Source organism: Vitis vinifera, chromosome 19 (genome assembly GCF_030704535.1).
Source record: "Vitis vinifera cultivar Pinot Noir 40024 chromosome 19, ASM3070453v1".
NCBI classification, from domain to species: Eukaryota; Viridiplantae; Streptophyta; class Magnoliopsida; order Vitales; family Vitaceae; genus Vitis; species Vitis vinifera.
This window is the reverse complement of record NC_081823.1, coordinates 23,670,938-23,689,801: the sequence shown is the minus strand read 5'-3', so window position 1 is coordinate 23,689,801 and position 18,864 is coordinate 23,670,938. Positions and strand designations below refer to the sequence as shown.

The 18,864-nt window shown below is 37.3% G+C and overlaps 1 protein-coding gene across 13 annotated transcripts; it reads left to right on the top strand.

Annotated features, from left to right (window-relative positions):
* Positions 1-447: 447 nt before the first annotated feature.
* Positions 448-16,726, top strand: LOC132252523 (putative disease resistance protein RGA4). Of its 13 annotated transcripts, XM_059735210.1 has the most exons (12): positions 448-548; positions 1,462-4,968; positions 5,862-6,097; positions 6,231-6,691; positions 7,520-7,658; positions 8,047-8,194; positions 9,493-9,629; positions 10,422-10,512; positions 10,761-10,895; positions 11,004-11,077; positions 11,269-16,457; positions 16,547-16,726. In XM_059735210.1, the coding sequence occupies exon 2, from the start codon at positions 1,473-1,475 to the stop codon at positions 4,776-4,778; it is 3,306 nt and encodes a 1,101-aa protein (XP_059591193.1). In that variant the 5' UTR covers positions 448-548; positions 1,462-1,472; the 3' UTR covers positions 4,779-4,968; positions 5,862-6,097; positions 6,231-6,691; positions 7,520-7,658; positions 8,047-8,194; positions 9,493-9,629; positions 10,422-10,512; positions 10,761-10,895; positions 11,004-11,077; positions 11,269-16,457; positions 16,547-16,726. The 13 variants fall into 13 exon arrangements, 12 of the variants coding, with proteins under 12 accessions (XP_059591193.1, XP_059591189.1, XP_059591190.1 ...); XM_059735206.1 differs by having other exon boundaries at positions 10,761-11,077; XM_059735207.1 differs by having other exon boundaries at positions 10,422-10,895.
* The last annotated feature ends 2,138 nt before the right edge of the window (positions 16,727-18,864 follow it).

Sequence of the window (18,864 nt, the reverse complement as noted above, 5' to 3'; positions counted from 1 at the left end):
TCTCATATGCTGCCTTATATCACTTTGCTTTGTCAGATTCCTATCTTTGTCTTTTCATTATTTCAATAGGTGTCCTTCGAATACTTTATTATAATTTCAAAGCATTAAAAAATAAAAATTAATGTGATGAAATGTCAGTTTGGCATCTTAATGCTGACATGCACACGCTTTCCCCAATTCCCAACCCACAATTACACGCAAAGGAGAAGTTGGGGCCCCCTCCTCACACCCGTCTTCCCATCCAACGGCTGAAATGATCCATGATGTCATCCAATGGTCAGAAACGTTTTTTCCGGTGGCAATTTCATAATCCAACGGTTGGATTTCGATCTCAACAGTCAAAAACATTTCCCAACACGGCTATTTTGATTCCCAGCATAAATGCTTCTTCTCTATTCCATTTCCTCTCCATTCCACTTGAAAGCTTTCCCCATCTCGTATTAATTATTGCATCAAATTTTTTTCTCATTTCTCTCAAAACTTTATAATTTTGAGGCTTGTGTTGAAGCTGCAGATTTATTACAAATCAACCTCAACCACTACTTAAGGTATGTCACCAAATTAATATTACTATAAATTATGATTATGGTTCAATTTGAGTATTAATTCAAATTGTTTATTATTTGATTTAATTGGACATAATCTTATGTGGTTTATCATATATTACTGTATTGCTTATTTTTGGAAATATTTTTAATATTTCATAAGTTTTTAATTAAATTTCATTCATAAAATTCAATCACCAATATTTATTTTATTTTTTCATATTTTGATTGTGAATGAAACAAGGGTCAATTAACATTTGGTGTGATATTCAATTAACATTTCGCATTGAAAGAAAAACAAGAATGAAGACCAATTATAATATCATATATAAATGAAAATTAAAATATCAATAAAAGTAAAATTTAAATTTTTATTTTTATATTTATTTTAAAAATAATCTAAAGACATTAATTAATAAAATAAAATAAAATTAATTTTACATTCCCATTTTTTATTCCAATGCTTTGAACATGGACTTATAAGTAATCTCTATAAGATTTTCTATATAAGCTACTTGCTTTAAAATGCCTAAGATATAAAATCATCAATTTATTTGAGCTTTTTCTATATAATAAATAGTTGTGAACAAAGGTTTTGTTTCAAATTTTATCTCCGTCAATTGTTTACATATATACGTGTGATAAAATGTCCAATTTTCTTAAAAATAGTTCCTTCCACCTGCCCTCAAAAAATAACTTACTATTTCTTTGAGGATGGTGTCATTCTCATTTTGTAAACCACCTTGCTTTATAAACCCCTCTATTCTACTAAAAGCATCCACTTTCGTACTTATTTCAAGAATCCTCTCACTAGCTGTGTGTATATCATCACTACTTGTCTGGTGGTATTCTCTCTTACAAGTCTCTCAACTTCTCCTTCTCTTACCATACTTTCTTGGTCTTCCTGCTGTTTCAGCTCTTCAAAAAATGGCTGAACAAATCCCATTCGATATTATGGCTGACGTTTTAACCAAGTTAGGCTCCTCGGCTATTCAACAAATTGGATCTGCGTTTGGTGTGGCAAAAGAGTTAACGAAGCTTACGGAGAAACTGGACGCTATCAGGGGTGTACTTCTTGATGCTGAGGAGAAGCAGGAGAAAAGCCATGCAGTAAAAACTTGGGTGAGGAGGCTCAAAGATGTCGTGTATGATGCTGATGACTTGTTGGATGACTTTGCAACCCATCAGCTGCAGCGTGGGGGAGTAGCAAGGCAGGTCAGTGACTTCTTCTCATCTTCGAATCAACTCGTATTTAGTTTTAAGATGAGTAGTAGGGTCAAGAATATCAAAGAAGAGGTTGATGAAATTGTAAAAGAAATGAATCTGCTAAAACTTGTTCAAGGGAACATAGTTCAGAGGGAGGTGGAGAGTAGTTGGAGAGAGACTCACTCATTTGTGTTGACCTCTAAAATTGTGGGAAGAGAAGAAAACAAAGAGGAGATAATAAAGTCGTTGGTGTCATCTGATAATCAAGAAATTCCTTCCATGGTTGCGATTGTTGGGATTGGGGGGGTGGGTAAGACCACCCTTGCCCAGTTGGTGTACAATGCTGAGAAAGTGGTGCAATGTTTTGAGCCTAGAATATGGGTTTGTGTTTCTGATCATTTTGATGTGAAGTCGTTGGTTAAAAAAATCTTAAAAGAAGTGTGTAACCAAGATGTAGAAAGGTTGGAGTTGAATGGTTTAAAAAATCTCCTTCATGAAAACATTAGTCAAAAGAGATGCTTGCTAGTACTGGACGATGTTTGGAATGAAAATCCTGAAAAATGGGATCAATTGAAAAGTTTGTTGATGGTTGTTGGAAAGGGGAGTAAAATTTTGGTGACCACCCGACATAGTAAAGTCGCATCAATAATGGGAATTAATTCTCCCTTTTTTTTGGAAGGGTTGAAAGACAGCCTGGCTTGGGATTTATTTTCAAAAATAGCATTCACAGAAGAACCAGAGAAAGTGCATCCAAAGTTGGTGGAAATGGGAAAAGAAATTGTAAATATGTGTAAGGGAGTTCCGCTTGTCATCAAAACATTGGGAACAATATTGCGCCTGAAAACAGAAGAAAGTCATTGGCTGTCCATAAAAAATAATAGAAATTTGCTATCACTAGGAGCTGGAAATGATAATGTTTTATCGGTGTTGAAGTTAAGCTACAATGATTTGCCAATCTATTTGAAGCCATGTTTTACTTACTGTGCGTTATTTCCAAAAGACTATGAAATTGAGAAAAACATGTTGGTGCAATTATGGATGGCACAGGGTTATATTCAACCTTTAGATGAGAATGTAGGGCATCAATATTTTGAGGAATTATTGTCAAGATCATTGTTGGAGGAGTTTGGAAAAGATGATTCTAATAATATATTGAGTTGCAAAATGCATGATCTCATCCATGCCCTTGCACAATTAGTTATAGGGTCCCTTATTTTAGAAGATGATGTGAAGGAGATCTCAAAAGAAGTTCATCATATATCGTTGTTTAAATCAATGAATCTCAAGTTGAAGGCTTTGAAGGTAAAACACATAAGGACCTTTTTAAGCATTATAACATATAAAGAATATCTATTTGATTCAATTCAAAGTACAGATTTTTCAAGTTTTAAGCATTTACGTGTGTTGAGCTTAAATAATTTCATTGTATATAAGGTACCAAAATCTCTGGGCAAATTAAGTAATCTAAGATATCTTGATCTTTCGTACAATGCATTTGAAGTACTCCCAAATAGTATTACAAGATTAAAGAATTTGCAAACATTAAAGCTTGTTGGATGCTATAAGTTAATAAAATTTCCCGAAGATACAATAGAATTGATCAATCTTAGACACTTGGAAAATGATGACTGTCATGCTTTGGGTCATATGCCATGTGGAATAGGAGAGCTGACTTCGCTTCAAAGCCTACCAGTATTTGCTGTTGGAAATGTGAGAAGAGCCGGTAGACTGAGTGAATTGAAAGAGCTTAATAACCTCCGAGGAGGGCTATGGATTCAAGGGCTTGAAAATGTGAGGGATGTCGTGCTAGAATCCAGGGAAGCAAATTTGGGGGGAAAACAGCACATTCAGTCCTTGAGATTAAACTGGCGGCGCTCAGGAGCTCAGTCCAGTGAGGATGTTGAGTCAGTGCTGGAAGGCCTACAACCACATCGAAACCTAAAGAAGCTTTGCATAGAAGGTTACGGGGGAATTAGGTTTCCAAGTTGGATGATGAATGGTGGGTTGAGTAGCATGCTCCCTAACCTCACCACAGTTAATTTGGAAGGATGTTCAAGATGCCAGACTCTGCCATGCTTTGTCCGACTCCCTCACCTCAAGTCTCTACAGCTTGATGATCTAGAAAAGGTGGAGTACATGGAGTGTTCATCAGAAGGGCCATTCTTCCCATCTCTTGAAAACCTCAATGTCAATCGAATGCCAAAGTTAAAGGAATTGTGGAGGAGGGGCTTACCAACACACCCACCTCCTTCTCTTCCTTGTCTTTCAAAATTAAAGATCTACTTTTGTGATGAGTTGGCATCCTTGGAATTACATTCATCCCCTCTTCTTTCACAATTAGAGGTCGTCTTTTGTGACGAGTTGGCATCCTTGGAATTGCATTCATCTCCTCTTCTTTCTATTTTAGAGATCCACCATTGCCCTAAGCTGACATCCTTACGACTGCCTCAATCTCCTCTTCTTTCACGATTAGATATCAGGTTTTGTGGTGACCTGGCATCCTTGGAACTGCATTCATCTCCTCTTCTTTCTAGTTTGAAGATCTTCGATTGCCCTAAGCTCACATCCGTGCAAGCGTCTTCGTTACCTTGTCTCAAGGAACTAAAATTGATGAAAGTGAGAGACGAGGTACTACGGCAGTCATTGTTGGCCACTGCTTCTTCATTGGAGTCTGTGTCTATTGAAAGGATAGATGATTTGATGACACTCCCAGATGAGCTTCATCAACATGTTTCCACTCTGCAAACTCTCGAAATTTGGAACTGCACTCGTTTGGCAACATTACCACACTGGATAGGCAACCTCTCCTCGCTGACTCAGCTTCGAATTTGTGACTGCCCAAAATTGACATCACTGCCAGAAGAGATGCGTTCCCTCACTACCCTCCACATACTCCAACTCTCTGGTTGTCCACACTTATTCGAAAGATGTCAAAGGGAAAATGGTGAAGATTGGCCCAAGATTGCTCATGTCCCCGTACAACTTATTGATGGGCAACCTTTCCTCGTGTCAACTTGGAATTTGTGACTGCCCTAAATTGACATCACTACAGGAAGAGATGCGTTCCCTCGCAACCCTCCACATACTCGAAATCTCCTACTGTCCACACTTATCCAGAAGATGCCAAAGGGAAAATGGTGAAGATTGGCCCAAGATTGCTCATGTCCCAAACATTAGTATTGATTGGGTATGGGTCCGATGCAGAAAGCCATTTCAGGTCTGAAATGTACCCTTCTTCTCATTCTTTTATGCCTTCGTTTTTATTGATTTTACAATCAATATCCTATAATAACATGAATTCTATTTAAGTAATTTATTTAAAGCAAAAGTTGATTATATTAGCATATAAAGCAGAAATTGATTTTATTATTAATGTTCGCACCTTGTCCATATGATGAAATGCTTGAATGAGAAAGTTTGACAATTTTGCTCTTCAATTCAATTGCTAATGACGGTATAAAATTATAATTAAAGATCGACCTTGATTTAATTACTATTTTATAGTAGATTCACCTTATTTACTTAAGAAGTTTGTGATTATTCCTTGGCCCATCTTGAAATCATTTCCTGCATTCTTCAATTCCCCAGCATAAAATCACGGCCAAAAGTTTGGTTTGGTCTAAGGATTTCTCATGGCCCAAAAATTCATATATACTAGATGGCCAATACAGAATTTGAGCTTCAAAGGTAATGGATGATTGATTCATAAATTATTTATGTGCTTTGATTCAAGCATATCATCTATGATATATTTCAGTTTTGCAATCCAATGTTTCTTCTTGCTTTTAATAGCTTCGATTTTTATTATTTACTGTCAAACTGTTTGATAAAATGATAAGTTTGAAAGGTTTGCATCTTTAAATCAATGTACAATTAGAAAAGCCATTAAATTTGACACAATTTGGAAAGAGTTAACTCACTTCCACCATACTCTCCAATCTATGATCTCTTTAGTTTGTGTCTCATCCATAATATTTATTCATTATCCGGGTTTGCAATTTCTCTTTTTTTAAGCTTTGATCCTTTAGTCATTTATCATTTTTCAATCAATTTATTAAAAACTCTGTACTATGTTTTTAGTTATGATCTATTGATACTCATATGTAGCAGAATTAAGAAGTTAAGTGAGAAACTAAAGCTGATTGGAGTTCACATTGGCCTCCTCTTCATGGAAATCTCAAAATATCTCTGCCAGAGGTGGAACTGTGACACCTCCCTTCTCTCGAGGACTGTAAACTGTTTGTGTAGAGAACAATGTCTCTGTCTCAACGTATTCAGCATGCCACAACCATTGAGAAGAACTTTATCTATTAGAGAATGAGGATGATGACAACCATATATTTCAGGTACCCTTCTTCCTGTTATTGATGGCTACTTCATCTTTTATTTTTCAATCTATCTATTAAGAATTCTGTGCACCTTTGTAATCTTGTTTATTAAATGGATCGTGTAACTGTCATGTGAACTATTTTATTGCAGATATAATTGTTGTCGCATCAAAGTAAAACCTGATAGTGTTGTAAGCAAAAACAGATAACATTGTGGCTGAAACATCCCACTTCCCTTCAGTAACTGGAAAGTTAGGATTGTCTTTTGCAGCGATTCCACACCTCACTTTTCTCAAGCTATTGAAAATTCAAAGCTGTTGTGTCCTAATGTGTGTGTCTCAAGTGATTCCTAATCACTACCCTTGAAGCCTCAAAAGCTATCTCTATGGTTTGGCCTTCAGTTGTTGACTGCCCTGATATGAAAGCACTTCCAGAAAAGATGCGTTGTGAGCCTACTGTCTATGCTTAGAAACATGCCGAAAGGAAAACTCAAAGACTGACCTCCTGAAATTTCTCAAGTTCCCACAATTGATGCCGACTAGAAATGATGGTTGATTCTTGAATTGATCTTGCTCTCTTCAATTCAAGCATGTCATCTACAATATGTTTTAGGTTTGTAATCAAACATTTCTCCTGTTTTTGAAGGCTTCATTTTTTATAATCTTACAATCAATCTTCTAAGAGTTTAAATACTTTGTTTAAAATTTTGTTTTCCTAATTCTCATAAGCACCAACATGTATAAAGGGGGGGGGAGGTGGGGGAAATATACGTTGTTGGCCTTCCATCTGCTTTTTACATGTTAAAACTTTTGATTGTTAATTTAATACTTCCCATTCAATTTGTTAAAGACTTTCATATTCTTTTTGGAGTTTTGATTTTTCTAATTATTATATGTAGTAGAACACCAACAATTTGCAGGAGTGCATCTTACTGAATCATATGACAATCTGGTCACCCTTTATTTCAGGTTTCTTGACCTTTTGAATTAAAAATGCTATGGAGTAAAGCATTAATGGTATTGAGATCATTTTTACTTTCATTGAAAGACAATTTGTGGCATCATTTTTCTCATTTCTGAAAGTACTCAAACTTAATAGTTTGAGACACAAAACGAAACATGTTCTCAAAATTGACATGGATGGCTGATTCATAAAGGATTTCTACTCTTTAATTCAAGCATGTCATCTACAATATATTTCAGGTTTGCAATCCAATGTTTCTTCTTGTTTTTAATAGTTTCAATTTTTATCATTTTTTCCCAATCTATTTGGAAAAATCTTAGATCACTGAGTTTGAAAATTTTTCATCTTCCAATTAATGTACAATTAGACAAGTCCTTAATTGGTAATTGAGGACCAAGCTAATCATGTTACTTAAAGTTTTGCATTCTAAGAGTTTTGGAAAACTCTAGGGTTGATTTAGTTACTATTTTCTTGCAGATTCGAAACTTGAGATTATTCATTGGCCTAAAGCCCAAAGGTGACAAGTCTTGAATTTGCCTAAAATTTCACATGACCCAAAAATTTATACTCTTAGATGACTCATGCAGAAAGGAATTTTGCTTTCTTTTCAATTCAGGTAATCCTTCTCCCACTGTCCATGACTGCATCATCATTGATTTTCTACACTCCTTGTCTTCTCTATGCCCTGTGTATGTATTAGCATAGACAAAACAGTAGGATATTCCTATGATTTATACTATTTTCTAAATATCACTCGAACCGAAGCACAACATAGACAAGAACACTTGATTATTATGTCAACCATTGATAGACTTAGCATAGAGAAAATACAATGTTCCATTGATATTATAATTTAGTTGAACCTTTGTGGCCTGAAAGCATGCTTGTAATTAGTAAAGTTTGAAAAATGTATCTTTAAAGATATCAATTGCTAATTCTGTTTTGCTAAAATGAACTTTCTATTTTGTGTTTGGAAGTTTCTCGGGTTAACTATTTTATTGCAGATGTAATTGGTATAAATTCAATGTAAAAAGGGATAATGGTGGGGCTTGGACATCTCTATCATTGGATGCAATATTTTAAGCTACTCAAGCTTGGAAACCTAAATGGTTTGGAGTGACAGTGATAGAGTCATCTTCAACTTTATTGAAGGTAGCACTATTCTTCTCATATCTGAAATAGCTAGACTCAATAGTTTGAAAAAGTACTTTGAAAGGGAGTACCATTGCCAGAGCAAGTGACATTATAACCATACTTGATAAATTATACATGAAAATGAGAATGTTATACTTATTAAAAGATGTCAAAAGAATTTCTGTGCTCTTTAATTCAAGCATGTCATCTATAATAGATTCCAGGAGTGCAATCTCTCCATTTTTTATGACTCCATTTATTTCATTCTATTGTCAGTCTTCTAAAAGTGTTGCCCTTTATTTCTATTTTTCTGATGCAAAAGTAGTTTACTGAAGATATGAAATCTTAAAAAGATTCCATGTTAGGCAAACCTTCTGCATGGTTTTGAATTGTGAGTTAATTTAGTATTTTTGGATAAATACACTTATAATTATATCAACCAATTACTTTTGGAAAAATTAATAATGTTATTTAAGTTCACAGTGCATGTTTGTTGAATAATTAGGTTAGATTTGAAATTTATTTCATGCTTGTTATCATTAATGGAAAATTATACACCCAATAAATCATAAGTTGCTTCATGTTTTCTCTCCAAAGTTTAGATAATGTTGAGAACTTACTCAATTCAGTTGAATATAATGTTGAGAACTTACTCAAATCGGTTCAATATTCAAGAGATAAATGTGTATGGTGGCTTATTGATGGTTGACGCATGTGAAAAGAGAGCTCACTTTAACTTTTTTTTTTTTTTTTTTGTTTTAATTTCATCATTCTCCTAAACCTATATGCTTTCTTTCATTTTTGCTTGTTGTCTATAATCTCTTCATTATTGAGGTCTATAATTCCTTCCTCTCTCCGTGCTTTTAGTTTTTGGATTATTAATTTATTGCTTCCCTTTATATAATTATTTTTTTCCTGAACTTTTTTTGTTTGTTCTCATATACAGTAGAATACCAACACTTTTGTGAGGAACACATATAGTACTGAATCATAAGAAAATTTGGTTTCCCCACTTTTCTAAATTTTCTTGAGCATGGGAATTTAAATACTCTGAAATACACCGAGGATAATGGTAATGACTTTTCTTCATCTTCGTCTTCTATTTCATTAAAAGGGAATTTGGAGTATCACTCTTCCCATTCTGAAAATACTCCACTTTAGGTTAAAGTATTTTATTGCAGAGGATGTTTGATCCATTACTTGGTTGATTATGTCATCCTGCAACTGCCCTTGAAGTTAGAGATACTAGCAGTACATATGCCTTTGCACCGTGTTGACTCTAATCTTGGACCCTTGTATATATATCATGTATGCAGAGATCCAAGATGGGGCTGATGCTAGAGAGCTATAGTGAGGATCCTAAAATTGTCCAGGAAATGACAGAAATAATGCCTGGGTTTCAAGGAGAGATTCCTGGCAATTCAGGGAAGGGCATTCCTTACGTTGGTGGAAAGTAAGTTCAACCCACCTTCATGTAATATATTTGTGCATATTCCTCACATTCTACTGAAAACATGTCAGTCCTATTGCCCAAACAATTGATTTCTAAACAAAAGAAATTCAGAAGTTGTGTGGAAGATAGCCTCAAAATTGGTGGGAACTTCTCTAGAAAATGAATATTCATTGTCAAATTGTGTCTCAAGTCAATTGTAAAATCTGTCAAATGGGTACTTGTCTTTTGTGGTTCATGGGGCAGCTTGTAATTTTATCCATGATAGACCTTTGCAATGGCAAGCTATATAAATTCGTTTAGCTAGCACTTTTTTTTTTGTTTAATTGGTTTTTCTTTTTTTCTGATACTAGCCATTATGATTAATCAGAAAAAAAATACAATAGAAGATGTTTAGTTATAGATGCAAGTTGTTAAACTATCCTGTTGTATGCAAGTTCAGTTATGATGCTTATTCTAGACATAGTATGAGGGTTTCATGGTTCTATACCATTTTATTTGATGTATTTTGAAAGAATACAATAGGAGACTTTTGTGAATGAATGTTCATTAGAGAATTTCAAATTGTAACTGAAACTTTTTGGTAGAGTAAAAAATTCTGCTAAATTTGTGATAGAACCTGGAATTTTTCATCATTCCAACACATTGGGACTAGGCATCAGGGGACATCTGTAATTTACGACTTAGTAAACTGAAGACTAGAGAAAGCTTGAGTTTTCTTTTCCTCTTCGCTTTTGTTTTTATAGTATGCATAAAGATTTCAGTTGATGACGTAGTTTTCACATGGAGCTGCAGCCTTTTTCGGGATAAGGTCAAAGGTTGGTGATATCTTTTGAACGAAGGTTAGACTTTGTCGTACACATCGCATGAGGTGGACTTTATGCAGGTACCTGTTTTGGGGCACACGTTTTGGGGGTGCTTGTTTTTGGTGGTATCATAAACCATATACCGAATGTTTTGATTGTCACTTTCTTGAAACTTTCATGAAGTGGTTGAGGTTCTCCCTGATGAGAAGTTAGAATTATATAATATTTGGATCTCAGTATAACCCACAATGAGTATATACTTGAATTCCGGTGCAAATAATTAGATCACTCATTTTTTTAGTTTCTGTTCTTTATTGTTGTCAATTAGGATGGTTTAGAGCCTGACAAGGCACCATCATCTGAAAGAAGTTCGAAATCTTGAGCTACTTTTGGCAGACCAGTGAATAGAATTGCTGCTGACTAGGAGCTACGGAATTTTGTGTTTGCTAGACTGTCAAGTGCGGTATTGGCTGGAGCAACTTGCCTTAGCATTATACCTTTAGTTTCAGGTTTTCTGTTTCCATTAGAGATTTAGAGATGTGGTTAATATTTTATATTTGATAAATTTCAGTTGGTCCAATTGCTCGTTTCAATGTTTCCAGGGAGTTGGGCCTGTGGCAGATGTTGAAAAAATCTCATCATCTAGTAATCTTTTAACTTTCTGAAGAATGTCTTTTCTGCTATATAATGGCATTTGTTTTTCAATTCTTGTTGTCTCAAATTTCAGCATGGGAATTTTTGAAATGCCTTGCTGCTTATTCTGTCATTGTTCTTCCATTATGAAGGTGTTTCCACAATTTCTGATAGCTCTCTTTCTTTCATTGACTTATTTATAGGCAAACTTTACAAAAGAGAACTGCACAATGTCCTCATTAAAAAGCTTTACGGGTAACAAAGTGTTGAGAGAGAGAGAGAGAGAGAGGAGAAAAACCTTATTCACATTCATGTAATGTCTACTTACAATTTAGAGATATATATATACAAGGCTAGGAGTCCTAACTACCATACATGTGACCTATATTAACAAGGAAAGATAGTATACTATACATACATTATATTCAACACTCCCCCTCAAGCTGGAGCATATACGTCATATGCACCAAGCTTGTTACAAATATATTTAATCCTAGGACCTCTGAGAGATTTAGTGAAGATGTCTGCTAGTTGATCATTTGAATTGACAAAACTTGTAGCAATACATCCTGATGCGATCTTCTCTCTAATGAAATGACAGTCAACTTCAATATGCTTGGTCCTTTCATGAAAGACTGGATTGGATGCAATATGTAATGCGGCCTGGTTATCACAGATGAGTTTCATCTGTTCATCCTTTCCAAATCTCAACTCCTGAAGAAGATGTCTCAACCATATGAGTTCACATGTTGCCAAGGCCATAGCTCGATACTCGGCTTCAGTGCTAGATCTGGCCACTACATCTTGTTTCTTACTCTTCCAAGATATTAGATTACCTCCAATAAAAACACAGTACCCTGAAGTGGAACGTCTATCTGTGGGTGAGCCAACCCAATCTGCATCTGTGTAACCAACAACTTGAGTATGACCTCTGTTCTCGTACAATACACCTTGGCCTGGTGTACTTTTGATATATCGAAGAATACGGATTACGGCATCCCAATGGCTATCACATGGTGACTGTAGGAATTGACTGACAACACTCACAGGAAAAGAAATGTCTAGACGAGTAATGGTGAGATAGTTCAATTTACCTACGAGCCGTCGATATCTCCCGGGGTCTCCTAAAGGCTCCCCCTATCCTGGTACAAGTTTGACATTCGGATCCATAGGTGTGTCTACCGGTTTACAGTCTAACATACCGGTTTCTTCCAGGATGTCTAAAGCATACCTCCTTTGGGAAAGGACCACACCAGAACTGGATTGAGCTATCTCAATTCCTAAGAAATACTTGAGTTTCCCCAAGTCTTTGGTCTGAAAGTGGGTAAAAAGATGTTGCTTTAGTTTCTGAATACCATCCTGATCACTGCCTGTAATGACGATGTCGTCCACATAAACAACCAGATAAATACACTGCCCCAAGGAGTTATGATGATAAAAAACTAAATGGTCTGCTGTACTGCGAAGCATGCCAAACTCTTGAACAACAGAACTAAAACGGCTAAACCATGCTCGAGGAGATTGTTTCAAGCCATATAGAGAACGGCGTAACCTGCACACTAAACCAGACTCCCCCTGAGCAACAAAACCAGGAGGTTGCTCCATATAAACTTCCTCGGCAAGATCACCATGAAGGAAGACATTTTTAATATCCAACTGATAAAGAGGCCAAGAACACATAGCAGCCATGGAGAGAAGCAAGCGGACAGAAGCAATCTTGGCAACAGGGGAGAATGTGTCACCATAATTAGAACCATAAACTTGAGTATAGCCTTTAGCAACTAAGCGGGCCTTAAGGCGATCAACTTGACCATCAGGACCAACCTTAACTGCATAGACCCAACGACAACCAACTGTAGATTTACCAGAGGGTAAAACAACAAGATCCCAAGTGCCATTAGAGTGCAGAGCAACCATTTCATCTACCATTGCCTGTCGCCAGCCTGGATGGGAAAGAGCTTTATGGGTGCTCTTTGGAAGAGAAACAGAGGATATAGCAGAAACAAAAGCAGAATAGGGTGAAGATAATCGATGATAACTCAAAAAATTGTAAATAGGATGAGGATTACGAGTAGAGCGAGTACCTTTCCGAATAGCAATGGGTAAGTCATTAGGAGAAGGCAGAGTCGGGGCAGGTGAAGCCGAAGGGATAGGAAGTGAGTCAGCAGGCGCCTCAGGAAAAGGGAGAGGAGCAACGACACGAGGGCGACGATGATAAACCTGAAGTGGTCGAGGGGGTATAGCATCAGGTGGGGAGACAATGGGAATGAGCAAGACTTCAGAAACAGGAAGAGACTCAGAAGTGGTGGAAAAGAATGGTGAGTCCTCAAAGAAGGTGACATCAGCGGAGATAAAGTACCGATGAGTCTCAAGGGAATAACAACGATAACCCTTCTGAAGTCTAGAATATCCCAAGAAGAGGCACTTCATGGCTTTGGCGGAAAGCTTGTCCTGTCCAGGAGTGAGAATATGAACAAAGCAAGTACAACCAAAGACACGAGGAGGAAGGAAATAAAGTGGTTGGTCAGGGAAAAGAAGGGAGTGAGGAATCTGATTGTGTAAGACAGAGGAGGGCATACGATTAATCAAATAACAAGCGGTAAGAACAGCGTCCCCCCAAAAGCGAAAAGGAACGTGACTATGGAGGAGGAGAGTACGAGCTGTCTCAACAAGATGTCGATTCTTGCGTTCAGCTACCCCATTTTGTTGAGGAGTATGAGCACAAGAAGACTGATGAAGAATCCCATGATGAGACATAAACGAAGTAAATTGGGCTGAAAAATATTCCCTGGCATTGTCACTGCGTAACACACGAATAGAAATATTGAACTGGGTTTGGATTTCAGTATAAAATTTCTGGAAAATAGAGAATAACTCAGCTCGATTTTTCATTAAAAATAACCAAGTACATCGAGAATAGTCATCAATGAAAGTGACAAAATATTGAAATCCTAAAGTAGACGCAGTCCGACAAGGACCCCAAACATCAATGTGGACAAGCTCAAAAGGAGACTTTGCCCGATTATTCAAACGCTTTGGGAACGAGACACGAGTATGTTTCCCAAGCTGACATGACTCACACGGAAGCGACGACAAAGTGGAAAAACGAGGAACCATCTTCTAGAACTTGGAGAGACTAGGGTGGCCCAGACGATTGTGAATGAAGAGAGGAGCATCAGTGGAAATGCAAACTGCAGGAGATGAATCTGAGGTGAGGTGATAGAGGCCTTGAGACTCACGTCCTATGCCAATCGTCTTCCCCGTACTCCGGTCCTGCAAGGTCACAAATTTATCAGAAAAGGTAATAGAGCAATTAAGAGTACGAGTGATTTTGCTGATAGAAATAAGATTAAAAGGACATTTAGGAGTATAAAGGACAGAAGTGAGAGGTAGAGAAGGCAGAGGAAGGGCCAAACCAATACCTTTAGCCACAGTTTGAGAACCATTGGCTAAGGTAACAGTAGGTAAATCAGAGGTAGTAGTAATAGAGGAGAAAAGATCCTTATTACCAGATAGGTGATCAGATGCTCCAGAATCTAGAATCCAGGGTCCAAGAGAAGATGTGTGGGTAAGGCAGGCAGAGGCATTACCAGGCTGGGCAACAGAGGCAATAGAAGCCTGAGATGTCTGAGATGCGGAGGAGCTCGGAGGCTGAGGCAGCGGAGAATCAGAGGACTGGGCCATATGGGCAGTGCGAGGAGGTCTTCCATGTAACTGATAGCAACGATCGCGAGTGTGGCCAAGTTTATTGCAATAGGTGCAATGAGGACGTTGGCCTCTACCTTGGGTACCACTGCGTCCTCCTCGAGAGGTAGTTTGAGAAACTAACACAGAAGAATCTGAAGCGCTATCAGATGGCACAGTCTGAGTGGACGAGATACGGAGGAGGCGAGCAAACACATCATCCAAGGACGGAACTGATGAACTACCAAGAATCTGATCACGAATAGGCTCAAGATCCGGACGGAGGCCAATAAGAGTAAGGACCATGAAGAACTTGTCAAGCTGTGTTTGTTGAGCCCCAACATCAGGAGTAAGAGGCATCACAGTCAAGAACTGCTCCTTAAGAGAGGCAATCTGACCAATATAAGTAGATAGATCCAAGTCCTGTTGGCTGAGATGGACAATAGCAGAAGCCACCTTATAAAGACGCTGGATATCATTCGTGTATAATCCTTTGGCCTGAGTCCAAAATTTAAAACAAGTTTTATAGGACTGAAGATGAAGAAGAATCCGGGGATCAACCGATTGCCATAATACACTACATAACTGTGCATTTATCTTCCTCCACTGTACGCGGTCAACCTCAGGGATATCTGCCTCCTGGGTAACCAAGTGATCCTCATATCCTTGACCCATAAACCAAAGTTCAACAGAGGCAGACCAGGAGAGATAATTCTCACTGCCAACCAATTTCTCTGAGGTAATAAGAGGAGATCCAGAGAGAATAGAGGTAAAGATCTGATTTTTGGTGGTCATATTCACGTATTTGGATCGAAGAGAGCCTTAAAATGGGTTCAGATTTCGGCGGAGAGAGAAAAACAGTGAAACCACGGCTGTGAGAGGTGCAATCAATGGAGAAAAAAGGTCGTGTCGTGCCTGGAGAGGAAGAGAAGCAGCACCCAAGCCTCGGAGATGGAGGGGGAGCCCTGTCGGAGGTGGCCGGAATGGCAAGAAAGCCAAAAACAGGGAAAAAATGGAGATGCAGGGCTCGGGGAGGACTGCCGGAGGGCTAGAAGGCCAAGACGGCGCCGGACGAGCCTGGAGAGGTGTCGGAAGTGGCCGGAAAGTGAGCCACGCGCCGTCACGCGCAGGCACGTGGGTGACAGTCCAGAGGAGAAGAGCGGCGCGTGGGGGCGCGTGAGATTCCGGTTGCCGGTGGGGTTTCCACTGGAGTGTAGATCAGCCTCCGGCGTTTCGGAATATGTGGTCGTTGCCCGGAAAAGAGGTCGCCGGAAAAGGTTGCCGGCGTGGTGGAGATCCGACGGCGATGAGGTTGTCCGGGGTGGTTCGGGAAGAGAATGAGGGGACCGGAGTGAAACACGGTCACTGGACGGTTCGCCGGAATTGAGTACACGGCTAAACCGAAAAAAAATTAGGTTTTCTCCTTTGGCTCTGATACCATGTTGAGAGAGAGAGAGAGAGAGAGGAGAAAAACCTTATTCACATTCATGTAATGTCTACTTACAATTGAGAGATATATATATACAAGGCTAGGAGTCCTAACTACCATACATGTGACCTATATTAACAAGGAAAGATAGTATACTATACATACATTATATTCAACACAAAGAGTGCACTACATTGGAGCAATAACATGTTTTACCAACTCCTACGGACAAAAAGTCTCCTGGGGCTGGGGACAAAGGTTGATGGAAATCATCTTCAGGTATGTTAACAATATCATTTCACTTGTGATTTGCTGGGCAAGATTCAGAAAGTTACTGCTGAATTCAACTGAGATATTGTATCTTGCAGTCGTCCTTCAGAAGATTATTGCAGAGGACACCAAACTTTCTATAGAGGATGTGGAATATTAGAGAGGTTTTTTTTTTTTTTTTTTCTTTTTTTGGTGAAATATTATAGGTGCATATTTTTGTAAACTATTGAATAGAAGAAGAGAGTTGAGAGTGATGATAAAATTGCAGTTTTCAAATATTTAAATGCTTTACACTTGTTGAGAAAACATAGGGTTCTGTATTTTTTTTTCTTCTTTCTTAATTTATTTTTATATTTTAATCACAAAGTTTCAAGATTAAATGGTCAATCAACTAAATTTGGTGCATAGGGAGATGAAAACAAAGAAGAAAACGAACCAATTTGTTCACATTACGCATAATTATTTGTTATAAAAATTTATAATTTAATGTCAATTTAGATATACTTTCTGTTTTTTATTTTAAAATAATTTATTTTATTTTATTTTTATAAAAAGTAGAATATTTTATACAAAACACACACACATATATATATATATATATACATTATATCTTTGAAAATCACTTTTATAAATTTTAAAATATGATGTAGTAAAAAATTTTTAAACAACTTTTAAAACAATAATTTTTTTTTTAATATATGTTTCTAAGATTATGTTTGGTTCTCGGAAAATGCTAAGGAAAGGAAAAAAAATGCAAAGGAAAATGATTTTCTTTAGTTTGGATGACATGGAAAATATGATGGATAAAAAATATGAAGGAAAATATTAAAAAAAATATTGTAATATTTTCCTTACTATTTTCTTTAAAAAATAATGAGGAAAATATAAAAGAAAAAAAGCAGGGAAAAGGGGAGGAAAATTTAGTCGGGCTCTTGTTCACCGATGCTTCATCTCTAACTTCCTCTTCATTGGTGGCTATGACTTCTCACCGTCATCGACCCTTTCAACGGCCACCACTATCACTCCGACCATCTTTCTAGTGCCTCTGAAAACCTACTATTTTCAGGCACTCGAGTTCCCATGGATGAAGTGTGTTCTTCAAATCAAGTTTCCATGGATGAAATAAATTCTTCAAATCCAATGAATGTATTCGGATCCATGTCTTCAAGTTAGGTATGAGTTGCACTCTTTTCTCTTAACTTTACACCTTATGAATTGAATCCCATTATTAGTCAAACTACCTCCCAACGTCAATTAACTGGATTAAGAATCAAATCGCATTCTGCTTAATCTCAGTCTCCAAACTCTTTTGTCTCTCTGATCGCTCCATTCCTTGCGAGTTTCTCTATGTTTGATGTTGGTTTAATTTTATGATCTCTTTCACTCATTCAGCCTTTTCCATACAACTGACTAGAAATTAGGGTTTAAGGTTTCCAATTGGAATTTTGAGTTTGTTTGGATTGATATTTGCTTCTTAATTTTTTTCCCCCTTCAAATGAGGGTTTGAATTCGATTTGAGTTATTTCTTAGGGCTTTATGGACCAATGATTTCAGGTTTCAGAATGGGGATTTTGAATGTTATTAGGGTTTTGATTCTCTTTATTGTTAATTGCAACTTTGAATGTTAATTGGGAATCAGCAGCAACGGCAACTCCACATACACTATTCTTATTGGAAGCTCCTAATCATCTTGGGTTATGTTTCCTTTTTTATTCACTCTGCCATCCCAACTCTCCTAGTGTTTCTTCACCTAAGCCTGTTCAGACAAGTGGGTGGAAACTGTCTTCATCTTTCAAAGCCTCTAGAGATGTTAAAAGGATGGAAAAGAGAAGAGAGCCCAGGATAATACTTACTAGTTTAATTTGGAGTTGTAATTGCTCATCGTTTGCTGCCATGGAAGTCTAACTGGCTGATCAAGCAAGAGTTTAAGCTCATTGATACTGCTGGTGATGGGAAAATTTACTAGAGCTCAGGGAAGTGTTCTGCTTGGGGCATGACAAGTTGACAACTAAAAAGAAACCAGAAAGAAAATAAGGACAGATTTGGATTGTAATAGTGATGGCTATATATTGAATTGAAGAAGTTCATGGGTGCTAGGGAGATAGTTTCATGGATTCTTATTATTGATTCAGGCTCAAATGCGCTCTTAGTTTTTCTATGGGTTGTGGAGGAGTGCGTGTATTATATATATTAGCACTATGGAAAATTTTCAGCAATATTATATAGCTTCTGAGGGAGTATTGGGCACAGAGTTGCAAGAGTCTTTCAGTTCTATTATAAGAGAAGTTTAATTGTCTTTTTTAGTTGGATAAGTTTGGTTTAATGCCGCCCACTTTATGGTGATGGATAATTTTTTTTAGATATTTGATGATTGTGTATCTTTCTTGGCTTTGAGAAGTGAGAAAATAGACTGGCA

Excerpts from the sequence above, each read along its gene's own strand:
- LOC132252523 (XM_059735208.1), top strand. The coding sequence starts at position 1,473 with ATGGCTGAACAAATCCCATTCGATATTATGGCTGACGTTTTAACCAAG.